This window comes from Pseudorca crassidens, chromosome 4, assembly GCF_039906515.1.
Source record: "Pseudorca crassidens isolate mPseCra1 chromosome 4, mPseCra1.hap1, whole genome shotgun sequence".
Lineage (NCBI taxonomy): Eukaryota > Metazoa > Chordata > Mammalia > Artiodactyla > Delphinidae > Pseudorca > Pseudorca crassidens.
In genome coordinates this window covers 29,502,594-29,516,123 of record NC_090299.1, presented here as the reverse complement: position 1 = coordinate 29,516,123, position 13,530 = coordinate 29,502,594, and the positions used below count along the sequence as shown (strand labels likewise).

At 37.0% G+C, this 13,530-nt stretch overlaps 1 protein-coding gene and 1 long non-coding RNA gene across 4 annotated transcripts in view; one reads left to right on the top strand and one right to left on the bottom strand.

Moving 5' to 3' along the window:
• Positions 1-13,530, bottom strand: part of LOC137223488 (uncharacterized) — a 253,335-nt gene that overhangs the window by 127,609 nt on the left and 112,196 nt on the right. The window lies entirely within an intron of this gene.
• Positions 1-13,530, top strand: part of ENPEP (glutamyl aminopeptidase) — a 111,622-nt gene that overhangs the window by 4,216 nt on the left and 93,876 nt on the right. The window contains exons 2-3 of the mRNA XM_067735316.1: positions 10,784-10,925; positions 13,177-13,308. Coding sequence (XP_067591417.1) covers positions 10,784-10,925; positions 13,177-13,308 — 274 coding nt within the window. The remainder of the gene's footprint in view (positions 1-10,783; positions 10,926-13,176; positions 13,309-13,530) is intronic.

The window sequence follows — 13,530 nt, the reverse complement described above, 5'->3', positions numbered from 1 at the left end:
ATGGGATATGACCGTCGCAACCACAGTGCAAATAAACATTAGTGCACTCAACAGTAGCCAAAATTACTTGATTTCTGTAAATACAACCGACACTTGAACTTCACGGAGAAGAGACAACTATCTGAGCTTCTTTCCCTCAAAATTCAGAGGCAAATGGAGACTTGGAGAAGGTAGAGCAAGTTTAGAGTTCCCTAGCCATAATAACCGTATCATCTCACCGGGGAGACAGCTATAGTGAGGGTCAGGAGAAGAAAGTTTGGGAAACTTAACAGCCACTTTTCCTACTCTCTGGTCTGTTCCTTCGGGTCTGAGGAAAACTACTTCGAAGGATTGGAACCTTTGGAATGTTTTCCTGCCCACACCACCAAACCACTTCAACACTCCTTCTCAATAGTTATGTAGGATTTCCAGATGTTCTCAGAGTTCCCCTCTACTCACATCTCCGAAGTATATAACAATATTCTCTCCTCTCCAAGGTTCAGCATTTCCTTCTCTGCATTTGGATTGCTCTTACACAGCATTTCCTAATTATCTGTTCCAGAGAGTTCTAGTTGCATGGGATATTAATAGATACTGTCAGAAAAATGCAAGAGAGGGATTCTGTGGCCAAATTTCTTTGGGAAATAATACTAAACACAAAATTATGTTAAAGTTTTTTAAACTTTAAAGTTTTTTTAAAATGGTGGGACTTTTCAGAGACTTTTATATGATAATGTTCATTATGAACCTCTAGAAGCTGCCATAGTATGTAGTTTCCCAACTGCATGAGACTGTGGAATCTTCTGTGGGTCCCTGAGAGTGGGGTCCCTGTGTCTCTCTTGTTCACTACCTAGCACACAGAGAGAACTTAATGATTATTAAATGAATATATAGAAATTTTCATATAGGCTCTCACACTAGTGTCCTCTGGAACATGCTGGGACATGCTGCATCGCCACAGCCCCTTTCCCATAGAGGAATCCAATTTCCACCAATGACAGCTCCACCTTCCCACTCAGTCAGGATGGAAAACTTCCCATGGTTCCTTTTCTCCCCGTCTTATCAAAGGCAAGAGAAGTCAGTAGAATCTTTTTTTGACTTAGGAATGCAGTCTTCATACTTTAAGGACTGAGAACCATTGGAACTGACAGGAATTGCAAGAAGAATTTAAAAGAGGGACACATGGTTTCCGGTTTGGGTTTTCTGGGTTTTTACAGCATTGCTGGGATTGAAGTTGAATTTTGATGTAATGGTGGGATTTCAATAGGCAGAGGCAAGCAAGAAGGTAAAAAGCAGGCAAACAGGAAAGGCATTAGGTCAAAAAAGCATAGTCGGGAGAAGAAATAAGTTTGTAGGAGAGGTTTATATGAAGAGGCTAGCTAGAGATAACTCTGGAAAACCCACAGGAAAAAAAAAAGTAAGGATATTTAATGACAGGCATTATGCAGGAAAAGTTAACCAATGACTATTTACATGGGGAGGAAAGAACTAAATCTGTACATGAGTATATGAGAGACACTGCAGTTATCCAGGAAAGAGAAGACGATGAGGATCAGGTAGGACAGTGATTTCAGGACAGACAGAAGAGAACATAATGGAGAAAATAGCTTGCAGGTAACGCAGTCAGGATTTGAAGACTGACTGGCTGTGGGGAAGAGATGAGTTATAGATTTAGGATGCTCCAGATATCTGATCTGATAGCCCACACCTTTCACTGATATTGAAAACAGAAGAACCAGGTTTAGAAGGGAAGGTCATGAGTTCGGTGGCCGATGTGTTGAATGTCTGTCAGACATCTAGGAAGAGATGTCTAGTAGGCACTTGGATAATTAAATCTGAAGCACAAGGTTAGGGCTTGTGATAAAGATTTAGCAGTTAAGTGGAAACAGAGCAGAAATCATTGAGAAGGTCATAATTAAGTGTGTGTGTGTGTGTGTGTGTGTGCACGTGTGTGTGCATTATATCCTCACGCACAGATATGTATACTCATTTGTAGTTTTGATCTTGAAATTTTAATTGTATGTCAGTTTATTCATTATATTGATATGTCGAGCTATCAGTATGCCCATTATCAACAAAGAACAGCTTCAGCAGGGGTGTCTTGTTTACTTGTTGCAGGATGCATAGTAATTTCCTTTATTTTGGAAGCAAGGAAACAAGAAATTTTACTTGACCTTGAGTATCCTCTGCATAGAAAAAAAGCATTTGGAAAATAAATTTAAATAATTAATTGGTTCAAACCACCATAAAAATAGGTTGGAGGGGCTTCCCTGGTGGCGCAGTGGTTGAGAGTCCGCCTGCCGATGCAGAGGACACGGGTTCGTGCCCCGGTCTGGGAAGATCCCACATGCCGCGGAGCGGCTGGGCCCGTGAGCCATGGCCGCTGAGCCTGCGCGTCCGGAGCCTGTGCTCCGCAACGGGAGAAGCCACAGCAGTGAGAGGCCCGGGTACCACAAAAAAAAAAATTGGTTGGAGTTTGAATAATCTAGATGGGTTGTCTTGCACTGATCAGCTCCTCTACTGAATTCTGGAACCCTTTACTAGTCTGCAAAGATACTTCATTGTGGCTGCCTCGCCTGCATCAGCAGTCTTTCATTTAAGTTTTTCACTCAGACCTTGCTGTTTATTTTTCTGGCTCAAGATATTAAACTGCTGAACATAGCCTGAGAGTCTTCATTGGAAACAGTACGCCAGATGATTTATGAGGTAATCAAGTAGCTGGTTTTTTTAAAGTTGATTCAGAGTGAACGGTTGGTGCTTGCAATCATTACTTCCTCTCTCTTCAGCGTTCTCTAAGGTCAGCTTGATCTGATGCACTCAGAGAAGTCAGAGGAATGCCTTCCCTTTTGTAAATTAACAAGCTACACAGAATTATACTTTTAATGTGCTGGGTCTAGTAAGTGACTTACAACACAGAGAGGCCCCTATGTAAAAATGGTTTACCTCAGCACATTTGCCTGGCATTATAATTATTTAGGACATACCCAAGAGTTACTCCTGAACATACTGTGAGATTAGCCAGGCCTTTTCCATTAATTTGCAAACCAATTCATCTAACTTTAAAAAGAAGTTTTAATCACTGAATAAAACCTCCCCAAAGAAGTTGTGATCTAAAATGGTTTTGTATTGCTATCTCATATACGTTGTTTTCAAATCTGCATATATTTAGAAAACTTTGGTAACTCTGGATGGAATTTAGCATATACAAATAGGGCCTTTTTAAATAATTGAAGTATAGTTGATTTATGATATTATATTAGTTTCAATATTTTTATAGATTATACTCCATTTAAAGTTACTATAAAATATTAGCTATATTCCCTGTGCTGTACAATATATCCTTGTAGCTTATTTATTTTATACATAGTAGTTTGTACCTCTTAATCTGCTACCACATCTTGCCCCTCCCCCCTTCCCTATCCCCACTGGTAACCACTAGTTTGTTCTCTATATCTGTAAGTCTATTTCTGTTTTGTTATATTTGTTTGTTTATTTTTTAGATTCCACATATAAGTGATAACATACAATATTTGTCTTTCTCTGTCTGACTTATTTCATTAAGCATAATACCCTTCAGGTCTATGCATATTATTGCAAATGGCAGACTTTCATTCTTTTTTATGGCTGAGTAATATCCATTGTATACATAGATACTACATCCTCTTTATCCATTCATTTGTTGATGGACACTTAGGTTGCTTCCATATCTTGTCTATGAACATTGGAGTGCATGTATCTTTTCAAATTAGTGTTTTCATTTTTTTTCCAGATAGATACCCAGGACTGGAATTGCTGGATTATATGGTAGTCCAATTTTTAGTTTTATGAGGAACCTCCATACTGTTTTCCATAGTGACTGTACCAATTTGCATTCCCACCAACAGTGTACCAGGGTTCCCTTTTCTCCACATCCTTACTAACATTTATTATTTGTGGTTTTTGATAAAAGCCATTCTGACAGTTGTGAGGTGATATCTCACTGCTTTGATTTACATTTCTCTGATGATTAGTGATGTTGAGCATATTTCTGTGTGCCTGTTCCCCAACTGTATGTCTTCTTTGGAATATTGTCTATTCAGGTCTTCTGCCATTTTTATTCAGGTTGTTCATTTTTTGGGTATTGAGTTGTATAAGCTGTTTATATATTATGGATATTAACCCCTTACTGGTCATATCATTTGCTAATCTTTTCTCCCATTTCATAGGCTGTCTTTTTGTTTTGTTGATGATTCCCTTTGCTGTGCAAAAGCTTTTAAGTTTAATTAGATCCCATTTGTTTATTTTTTATTTTGTTTCCTTTGCCTTAGAAGACAGATCTAAAAATATATTGCTACAATTTATGTGAAAGAGTGTTCTGCCTATGTTTTCTTCTAGGGTTTTATGATTTCTGGTCTTACATTTAGGTCTTTAATTTATTTTGAGTTGATTTTTGTATATGGTGTGAGAAAATGTTCTAATTTCATTCTTTTACATGTAGTTGTCCAGGTTTCTGAGCACCATTTATTAAAGAAACTGTCTTTTCCCCATTGTATATTCTTGCCTCCTTTGTCATAGATTAATTGACTATAAGTGCGTGTGTTTATTTCTGGGCTCTCTGTTCTGTTCTATTGATCTACGTGTCTGATTTTGTGCCAGTATCATACTGTTTTGGTTACTGTAGCTTTGTAGTCTGAAGTCTGAAGCCAGAGACTGATATCTCCAGCTTTGTTCTCTTTTCTCAAGATTGCTTTGGAAAATTGGGGTCTTTTGTGGTTCCATATGAATTTCAGGATTATTTGTTCCAGTTCTGTGAAAAACGTCACGAGTATTTTCATAGGGATTGCATTAAATCTGTAGATTGCTTTGGGTAGTGTGGACATTTTAACAGTATCAATTCTTCTAATCCATGAACCTAGGATATCTTTCCATTTCTTTGCATCACATTCAACTTCCTTCATCAATGTCTTATACTTTTCAGAGTATAGGTTTCTCACCTCCTTGGTTAAGTTTATTCCTAGGCATTTTATTCTTTTTGATATGATTTTAAACAGGATTATTTTCTTGCTTTCTCTTTCTTTTGGTTCATTATTAGTGTATAGACAAAGCAACAGATTTCTGTATACTAATCTTGTATCTTGCAAGTTTACTGACTTCGTTTATTAGTTCTAATAGTTTTTTAGTGGAGACTTTAGGGTTTTCTATATATAGTATCATGCAAATAGTGACAATTTTACTTCTTTCTTTCCTATTTGGATGCCTTTTGTTTTTTCTTCTTGTATGATTGCTGTGGCTAGGATCTCCAATACTATGTAAATAATTGACAAGAATGGGCATCCTTGTCTTGTTCCTGATTTTAGAGGAAAAGCTTTCAGCTTTCCACCACTGAGTATGATGTTAGCTGTGGGTTTGTCATGTATGGGCTTTATTATGTTGAGATATGTTCCCTTTATACCAACTTCAATGAGAGTTTTTATCATGAGTGGATGTTGAATTCTGTTAAATTTTCCTACAGCTGTTGAGATAATCATGTGATTTTTATGTTTCCTGTTGTGAATGTGGTGTATCACAGTGATTGATTTGTGGATCTTGAACCATCACTGCATCCCTGGAATAAATCCTATTTGATCATGGTGTCTGATCCTTTTTATATATTGTTGAATTCAGTTTGCCGATATTTCATTGAGGATTTTTATATCTATATTCATCAGAGATATTGGCTTGTAATTTTCTTTTTCTGTAGTATTTTTGCCTACTTTCAGTATCAGAGTAACGGTGGCCTCATGGAGTGGATTTGGAAGTGTTCCCTCCTCTTCAATTTTTTTAGAATAGTTTGAGAAGGATAGATATTAGCTCTTCTCTATATGTTTGGTAGAATTCCCCTGTGACACTCTCTGGTCCTGGACTTTTGTTTGCTAGGAGTTTTTTTTTAGATTGGTCTGTTCAGATTGTCTATTTCTTCCTGATGCAGTCTTGGAAGATCTTATGTCTCTAGAAATTTATCCATTTCTTCTAGGTTGTCTAAGTTATTGCTTTATTGCTGTTCATAATATTCTCTTATTTTTTTAAATCTCTGTTATATTGGTTGTAATTTCTCCTCTTTCATTTCTTATTTTGTTAATTTGGGTCCTCTCTCTTTTTTCTTGGTGAGCCTGGCTAAACACTTATAAAGTTTGTTTATCTTTCCAAAAAAACCAGCCCTTGGTTTTATTGATCTTTTCTATTTTTTTTCAGTGTCTATTTATTTCCTTTCTGATCTTTATTATTTCCTTCTTTCTGCTGGCTTTGGGCTCTGTTTGTTCTTCTTTTTCTAAGTCTTTTAGTTGGTAGGTTAGGTTGTTTATGTGAAACTTTTCTTATTTCTTGAGGTAAGCCTGTGTTGCTATAAATTTCTCTCTTAAAACTGCTTTTGAGGCATCCCATAGATTTTGGATAGTTATGTTTTTATTTCCATTTGTCTCAAGGTATTTTCTAATTTCCTCTTTGATTTCTTGATTGACCCATTGGTTTTTTGTTGTTTTTTTTTTTTGCGGTACGTGGGCCTCTCACTGTTGTGGCCTCTCCCGTTGCAGAGCACAGGCTCCGGACGCGCAGGCTCAGCAGCCATGGCTCACAGGCCTAGCCGCTCCGCGACATATGGGATCTTCCTGGACTGGGGCACGAACCCGTGTCCCTGCATCGTCAGGCGACCTCTCAACCACTGTGCCACCAGGGAAGCCCGACCCATTGGATTTTTAGTAGCATGTTGTTTAGTCTCCACCTGTTTGTGTTTTTCCTGTTTTTCTTCCTGTAAATGATTTCTACTTTCATACCATTGTAGTCAGAAAAAATGCTTGATATAATTTCTATCCTCTTAAATTTGTTGAGACTTGTTTTGTGGCCTAGCACACAATCTATGCTGGAGAATATTGCATGGGCTCTTGAAAAGAATGTGTATTCTGCTGTTTTGGGATGGAATGTCCTGTAGATACATATTAAGTCCAACTGGTCTAATGTGTCATTTAAGACCACTGATTTCTTAATGGTTTTCTATCTGATGATTCTATCTGGATGACTGTCCATTGATGTAAGTGGTGTGATCAAGTCCCCTACTATTATTGTATTATTGTCAATCTCTCCCTTGTCTGTTAATCACACTCATATTCCCAAATTAGTTATCTGGCTTATTTCTGAGGTGTGACTAAACTGAAACATTCTTGCAGAGAGTGACTTTTCCTCTTCCTTTGCCTGGGGAAGAAATCAGAATCCAGAGGAATTCAAAAGAAAAAAGCAGCTGACTAAACATGGGGTTGGAGCCTGGTGGATCTTCTTATAAATCCTTAGTACACTGGGGAAGTATACAGGCTTCTTTATATTCTGATGCATTTGCAATTCACTACAGTCTACATGTGTTAGAAACTTCAATTGATTAGTTAAACTGTTATCACAAAAACTAATCAGTAATACTGAAGAACAAATTCTTGGCTGGGACTTTTTGGGTAACTTTATTTTGAAATAATTTCAAACTTAACAGAACAGTTACAAGAACAATACAAGAAACTCCTAGGAACACTACCAATTGTTTACATTTTGTCCTATTTCCTCTCTCCCCAGGAACCCCATGTCTCTGTCTCTCTCTAGACCTTTAGAGTATATTGAAACATTGTCTCCCTTTACCTCTTCACATTCAGTATATATTTCTTAAGTACAGGGACATTTTCTAACATAACCACAGTACAGTTATCAGAATCAGAACATTTAACATTGATATGATAATCATCTAATCCACAGTCATAATCAAATTTCATCAATTAACCCAGTATTTTTTTCCCAGTCCAGTATCCAGTTTGGATTCATGCAATGCATTTAATGTCATGCCTTTTTAGACTCCTTTAAACTGGAACAGTCCCTTGCCTTTCTTTGTCTTTCACAACCTTGATATTTTTGAAGAGCACAGGCCAGTTATTTTGAGAATATCCCTCAGTTTTAGTTTGTCTGATTTTCCTCATGATTTAAAAATGCAAGTCAAGCATTTTTGTCAGGAATTTCAGAGAAGTGATACTTAGTCCCTCTCACGAAGTCACATCAGGAGACACGTTATGTTGATCTGTACAATTATTAGTGATCTTTGATTACTTGTTTAAGGTGGTATCCAACAGTTTTCTTCATTGTAAAGTTGTAATTTTTTTATCTGTAAGTAATTTTCAGAGAAAGTGTTTGAAACTATTCAGATATTCCTTTCCTCAACAAACTTTCATCCACTTTGTTTTGGCATCCACTGATGATTTTCTAAATCCATCATTCCTCCTAAAATTATTAGTAGGCAATCTACTGTAAAGAAGAGCTTTCCTTTGCCCCACTTATTTATTTATTCATGTTTTATCATGGATTCTTATTTTAATCAATAGTTTATAATTCCATTACTTATTTTGATGTTCCCCCAGATCTGGCCAGGGGTAGTCCCCTCCAGCTGACTTTTGTGTCCTTTTGACTTATTCTTATGATTCTTTGAAAACTTCCTTACTTTTTGGCAAAGCAAGATGTTCCAGGATCATTTTGGACCTTTCTGATCCAGCACTGGAATCAGCCGTTTTTATGAAGAGTTCTGGTTCCTTTTATTGGAGAGTGGTAATGGGAACTAGTTGTGCTCATTGCTACAAGCTTGTCATTTCTTCTAGACAAAACTAGGAAATACATGTCTCTGTGTATTTTTATATCCATTTACATATATAGATACATGTGTATGTGAAAAATCATTGAGTATACACTGAACCTGCAGTTACAGTTCAATACCAAGGTCTAGTCTTCCCTTTTTTACAAATTTATAACTCTCTTCCCCAGCTGTGAGAAACCTGCCTTCTGTTATCCTCATTTTTTTTTTCATTTGCTCAAGCTTGGGATACAGAAGAGATTGTTTCTGAACTGTTAACTCATGCCACTGCAACAATCCAAATCTAAACCTATTTACTGGAGCTCAATATTGATTTAGTTATTTTTAGGTAAAATTTATATACATTAAATGCACAAATCTAATGGGAACAATTCAATGAATTTTGACAAATGCACACATCTTTGTTAACCACACCCATAAAAAGGTATAGCTTTTTTTTTTTAACATCTTTATTGGAGTATAATTGCTTTACAATGGTGTGTTAGTTTCTGCTTTATAACAAAATGAATCAGCTGTACATAAGGTATAGATTTTTCAGTCATCCCAGAAAGTTGTCCCCCTCAGTCAACAGTGTCCTAAAAGACAGACCTTTTCCAGTTTTATTTTTTACAGATTAGTTTTTTTGGCTGAGTTTTTAACAACTAATTTTTATATCCAGAGGGGTTTTAAAAGAAATTCAAAAATATTTTAATTTCTTGTAGTTGGATGTTGACCTATGACATATTATTTTTTATATAAGTTAATGTATATAATGCATCCTTGAACCCAAATGAAATGAAGACACTTACCAGGGCCTCTGCTGACCCCTTAGTCCCTCCAGTTCACTGTACTTCAGCTACACTGGACATCTTTCAGGTCTCAACCACATTAAATTCTTTTCCACTTTAGAGACTGTGCACTTGCTGTTCCCTCTGTTAAGGAAACACATTTTCCCTAATCTTCACCTGTCTGGGTTTTTCTCATCATTCGGATCTCAGCAAACCATCACCTACTCCAAGAGACTGTCCCTGACTACTCTACCTAATATTGCTCACCACTTTTCCTGAGTCATTTTCTGTCACTTCCCCTGTTTCATTTTCTGTATAGCTCTTAACACTCTCCTTATTTATCTATTTATTTATTTATTCTTTGTTATTCCCTCAGAACCTAGAATAATGCCTGGTAGATGTGTGTGTGTGTGTGTGTGTGTGTGTGTGTGTGTGTGTGTGTGTGTGTGTGTGTGTGTGTGTGTGTGTAGGAAGGGGTTCAATTAATATTTATTGGATCAATGAACAATGTAACAATTTGTTATTCTTTATGAAATATGTTCCTTAGTCTCTGAGAATTCTGAAGGATGAAATATTTTCCTTACACAAATTATTAATGAATGTAAGTCAACATTTCTTTCCTTTTACACTTTTTACTCTGCTTACTCTTCTAATGAGCAAATGTACAATATCTTACTGTAATATAACTACATGTAAAAAGTTTACATTCATTGATTTGTTTTGAGCAATTACTCAGAAAAAAATATTTCCACTTTGAAATGATGGAAACATTAAACACTAACATTTTAGCTTAATAAGCATTAAGTTAGAGCTATAAAGGAATACTGTCTCTTTCCAAAAGTGGACTTTAAACCTGGCCAAAGGTTGCTTCACTGGGAGATTGCTCAGGGACTGACTTTGCATGAAAATGAAAACTAAGGGATTTGTCCCTGGTGTAACATAAGTAAGAAAGAATGTACTATTAGGGACAGGAGCTGTGGACTCTGGAATATACTCCTCTACTCCGTGACAGGACACAGCTGTTCACACTCACAAGGACAGGTACAAGCAAGCCTTTGAGTTTGGCTTTGTGTTTATCTACTTGTCGCTTGATGGCTTTAGGATGGAAAGAGTGATAGCTCAGAAACGGATTGATTTTTGCTCATTTAGAGTTCACAGATTTTTAGTTATGGCAACAAAATACCTAACTACTCATATAAAATATCCGAAGCAGTTCCTGAATTTTCATTTATTTGTTAACCTAACAATTCCAGGAAAGACTCTGACAACTATTTGATAGTTTTCTGGATGGAAACTCATTTTAAGAAATGCAGTAGTTATAATTACATAGCTGATTCTTTTCTATAGGAATAGAAACATAGGGGCTATCAGAAGAGGCAACATATATTTTGTTTGTGTGTTTATTTCTAAGGAGCATAGCAGCCACTGATCATGAACCAACAGATGCCAGGAAATCCTTCCCTTGTTTTGATGAGCCCAACAAAAAGGCAACTTATACAATATCTATCGTCCACCCCAAAGAATATAAGGCACTTTCAAATATGCCAGTGGAGGTGAGTATTTTAAATTTTTTAATTTATGCAGATAGTCTGTTTATAATATCAGGTAAATTACCTGCTTTGCTATGAAAGAACCTACTGAACTCTAAAATAAATGTGCTCTAATAGCTTATTTAGAAGCTCGAAAATACATTTGGGCAATCTCTTTTCTTTGAGTACTAGACATCTTTAATTCAAGATATCACATTCCAATCAAAACACCATGTTAGGTTTTCTAAGCAAGAATGGATACAGCTGGGTTCTGCTTAAATGAAAGAAGCCCCTAATCATGACAAATTAAAGGCAAACTAATGGAATTACAGATTTAAAAATATTCAAGGGCCTAGTTACTATTCTTGGTTTTCAGTTGAATATAAACCCAGTTTTTAATAGAGGGCTACTACAAAAAATCATCACTTAAATATTGGAATATAGCCACAACTCCAGGAAACACCATGCCTATAGGTATTCTAGTGAATAAGAAGTACTCATTAAATGTTAAAAAAAAAAAACAGGCTACAATAAGTTCTGTTTGTATAATTATTAACATGACTCTTTCCTCTGTTACTGCTCCTCCTCTCCAGAATGGGTAAGGCAGTTAACTAAAGCATCATTACCTCAAGGTTGAGGTTTATTATTCCTTATACCTTTGACATGTAAAAGGATGAAGCTTGGGGCTTCCCTGGTGGCGCAGTGGTTGAAAGTCCGCCTGCCGATGCAGGGGACACGGGTTCGTGCACCGGCCCGGGAGGATCCCACATGCCGCGGAGCAGCTGGGCCCGTGAGCCATGGCCGCTGAGCCTGCATGTCTGGAGCCTGTGCTCCACAACGGGAGAGGCCACAACAGTGAGAGGCCCGCGTACCGCAAAAAAAATAAAATAAAATAAAAGGGTGAAGCTCATCCTTAGATATAACTGTCACCTATCTAATACCAGAAAAGCATTGTGCGTACTTTACAACTCCCATCTTTCTGATCCACTTTGTGAAATATCATCACTGAAATTCATCCTCTTTAATTACAAATATTCCTTGAAAAAGCAAACCAAAGCTTTAAGAAGGTTAAAAAGTAAACTGTTGGTGTAAGTTTATCAACTTTTCTTCTGGTGTCAGACACCTGGGCAATTGGGTTTTGATTGGAGAAGAAAGAGGAAAGGATAAACCTAAACTATGACACTCTAATCCAGAAGACTGGATCAGAATAAAATGCCATCAGAATTTTTTGGCATAGAACAGAGAAAATGAAAGTGGGAGGAGTAAGAATGCAAACTTTACTAACCTCTGTTTACAGTTTCCTCACATGACCTTTTTGTTTTGCAGAGTATATACTTCTTCACTTTCACCTAGTTCCAGAAACTAGTCCTGGAAGAAGGTGAATAATCTGGGTCCTTAGGAGATCGAAACTACTACTAGGTTCTTATCATAGAGTAACTTTGCTGGGGCTCCAACTCTTCTCTATAAGCATGTGCACATCATGCTTGCCTTGCCGATGATGCATCAAGTTCTAGTCTAGCCTCCCTCTCTTAAATCCTTTTTTAAAGCTTTCCACTGTAGAGTAACTCACTGTGTGGCTGCAGGGCATGTGGAAATGTTTAAACAATGGGTAGCAGGAATCAGGCAACTATTCATGGATGAAGTATTAGGACTGATGACTGGCTGAGAGAGGAAGGCAAAGCTGGCATGGACAGAAAACCAGACAGATGGGGTCGGTAGTTGCATGAAGTAATGCAATCCTTCTCTCTCTCCACGGTAACCAAAGCAGTGACTTTAGTGACCATACCCTGGGTCTCAGATGGAGACAACCAGAGATGAAAAAGACAACCTGACATCCTGCTATGCCTGGTACAGCTATTACCCTCTTGCACATAGTCAAATCAGCAAATACCTGCTTAGTTCGTTCTGTGTGCAAGGCACTGAGCACTAGCCTGTTCTTCATTAAGAGGCCACAGTACCTGCTCAAATATTATGGCCAGGATTGTGTGTTTAATGTAGAAAGATAAACTCCTGTCCAGTTTATATCACAAAGTTGTATTTCTCCCTGAGAAACCTCATATGGTATATAGTTCAATCACTCTTTCATAGTACTAAAAATAAAATGAATTTTCCTCTAGTTTTTTTCAACATCACCAGTTAGGGGTAAAATTTCTTTTTACACCTAAGCTTTGACAAAGGACTTCTGACTGGAAAGCTAGGTTTGGAGTAATTTTTTGTTTGTCTTGTCCATGATTGATCTTTTTATAAATAAAAAATTATCTTTTGCTTTCAACAGAAAGAAGAGTCAGTGGATGATAAATGGAATCGAACAACTTTCCAAAAGTCTGTTCCCATGAGCACTTACCTGGTGTGCTTTGCTGTACATCAATTTGACTCCGTAATGAGGATATCAAATAGGGGGATACCTGTGAGTACCATTATATATTTTTTAAATTTACCACGTATGCATTTGTGATTTTATAATTTTTTTGAATAGTTTTTTTTTTTTTTCACACAACAGACCAGAAAAGCCCATTAGTCACCAGGCTCTGTGAGCCTGATGATACACTGAATAATATAGGAAAATGTAAGCTGAAAGGACCCAGGTGAAAAATAAACAAACGAAACAGCCATAGGAATGGATAGTCTT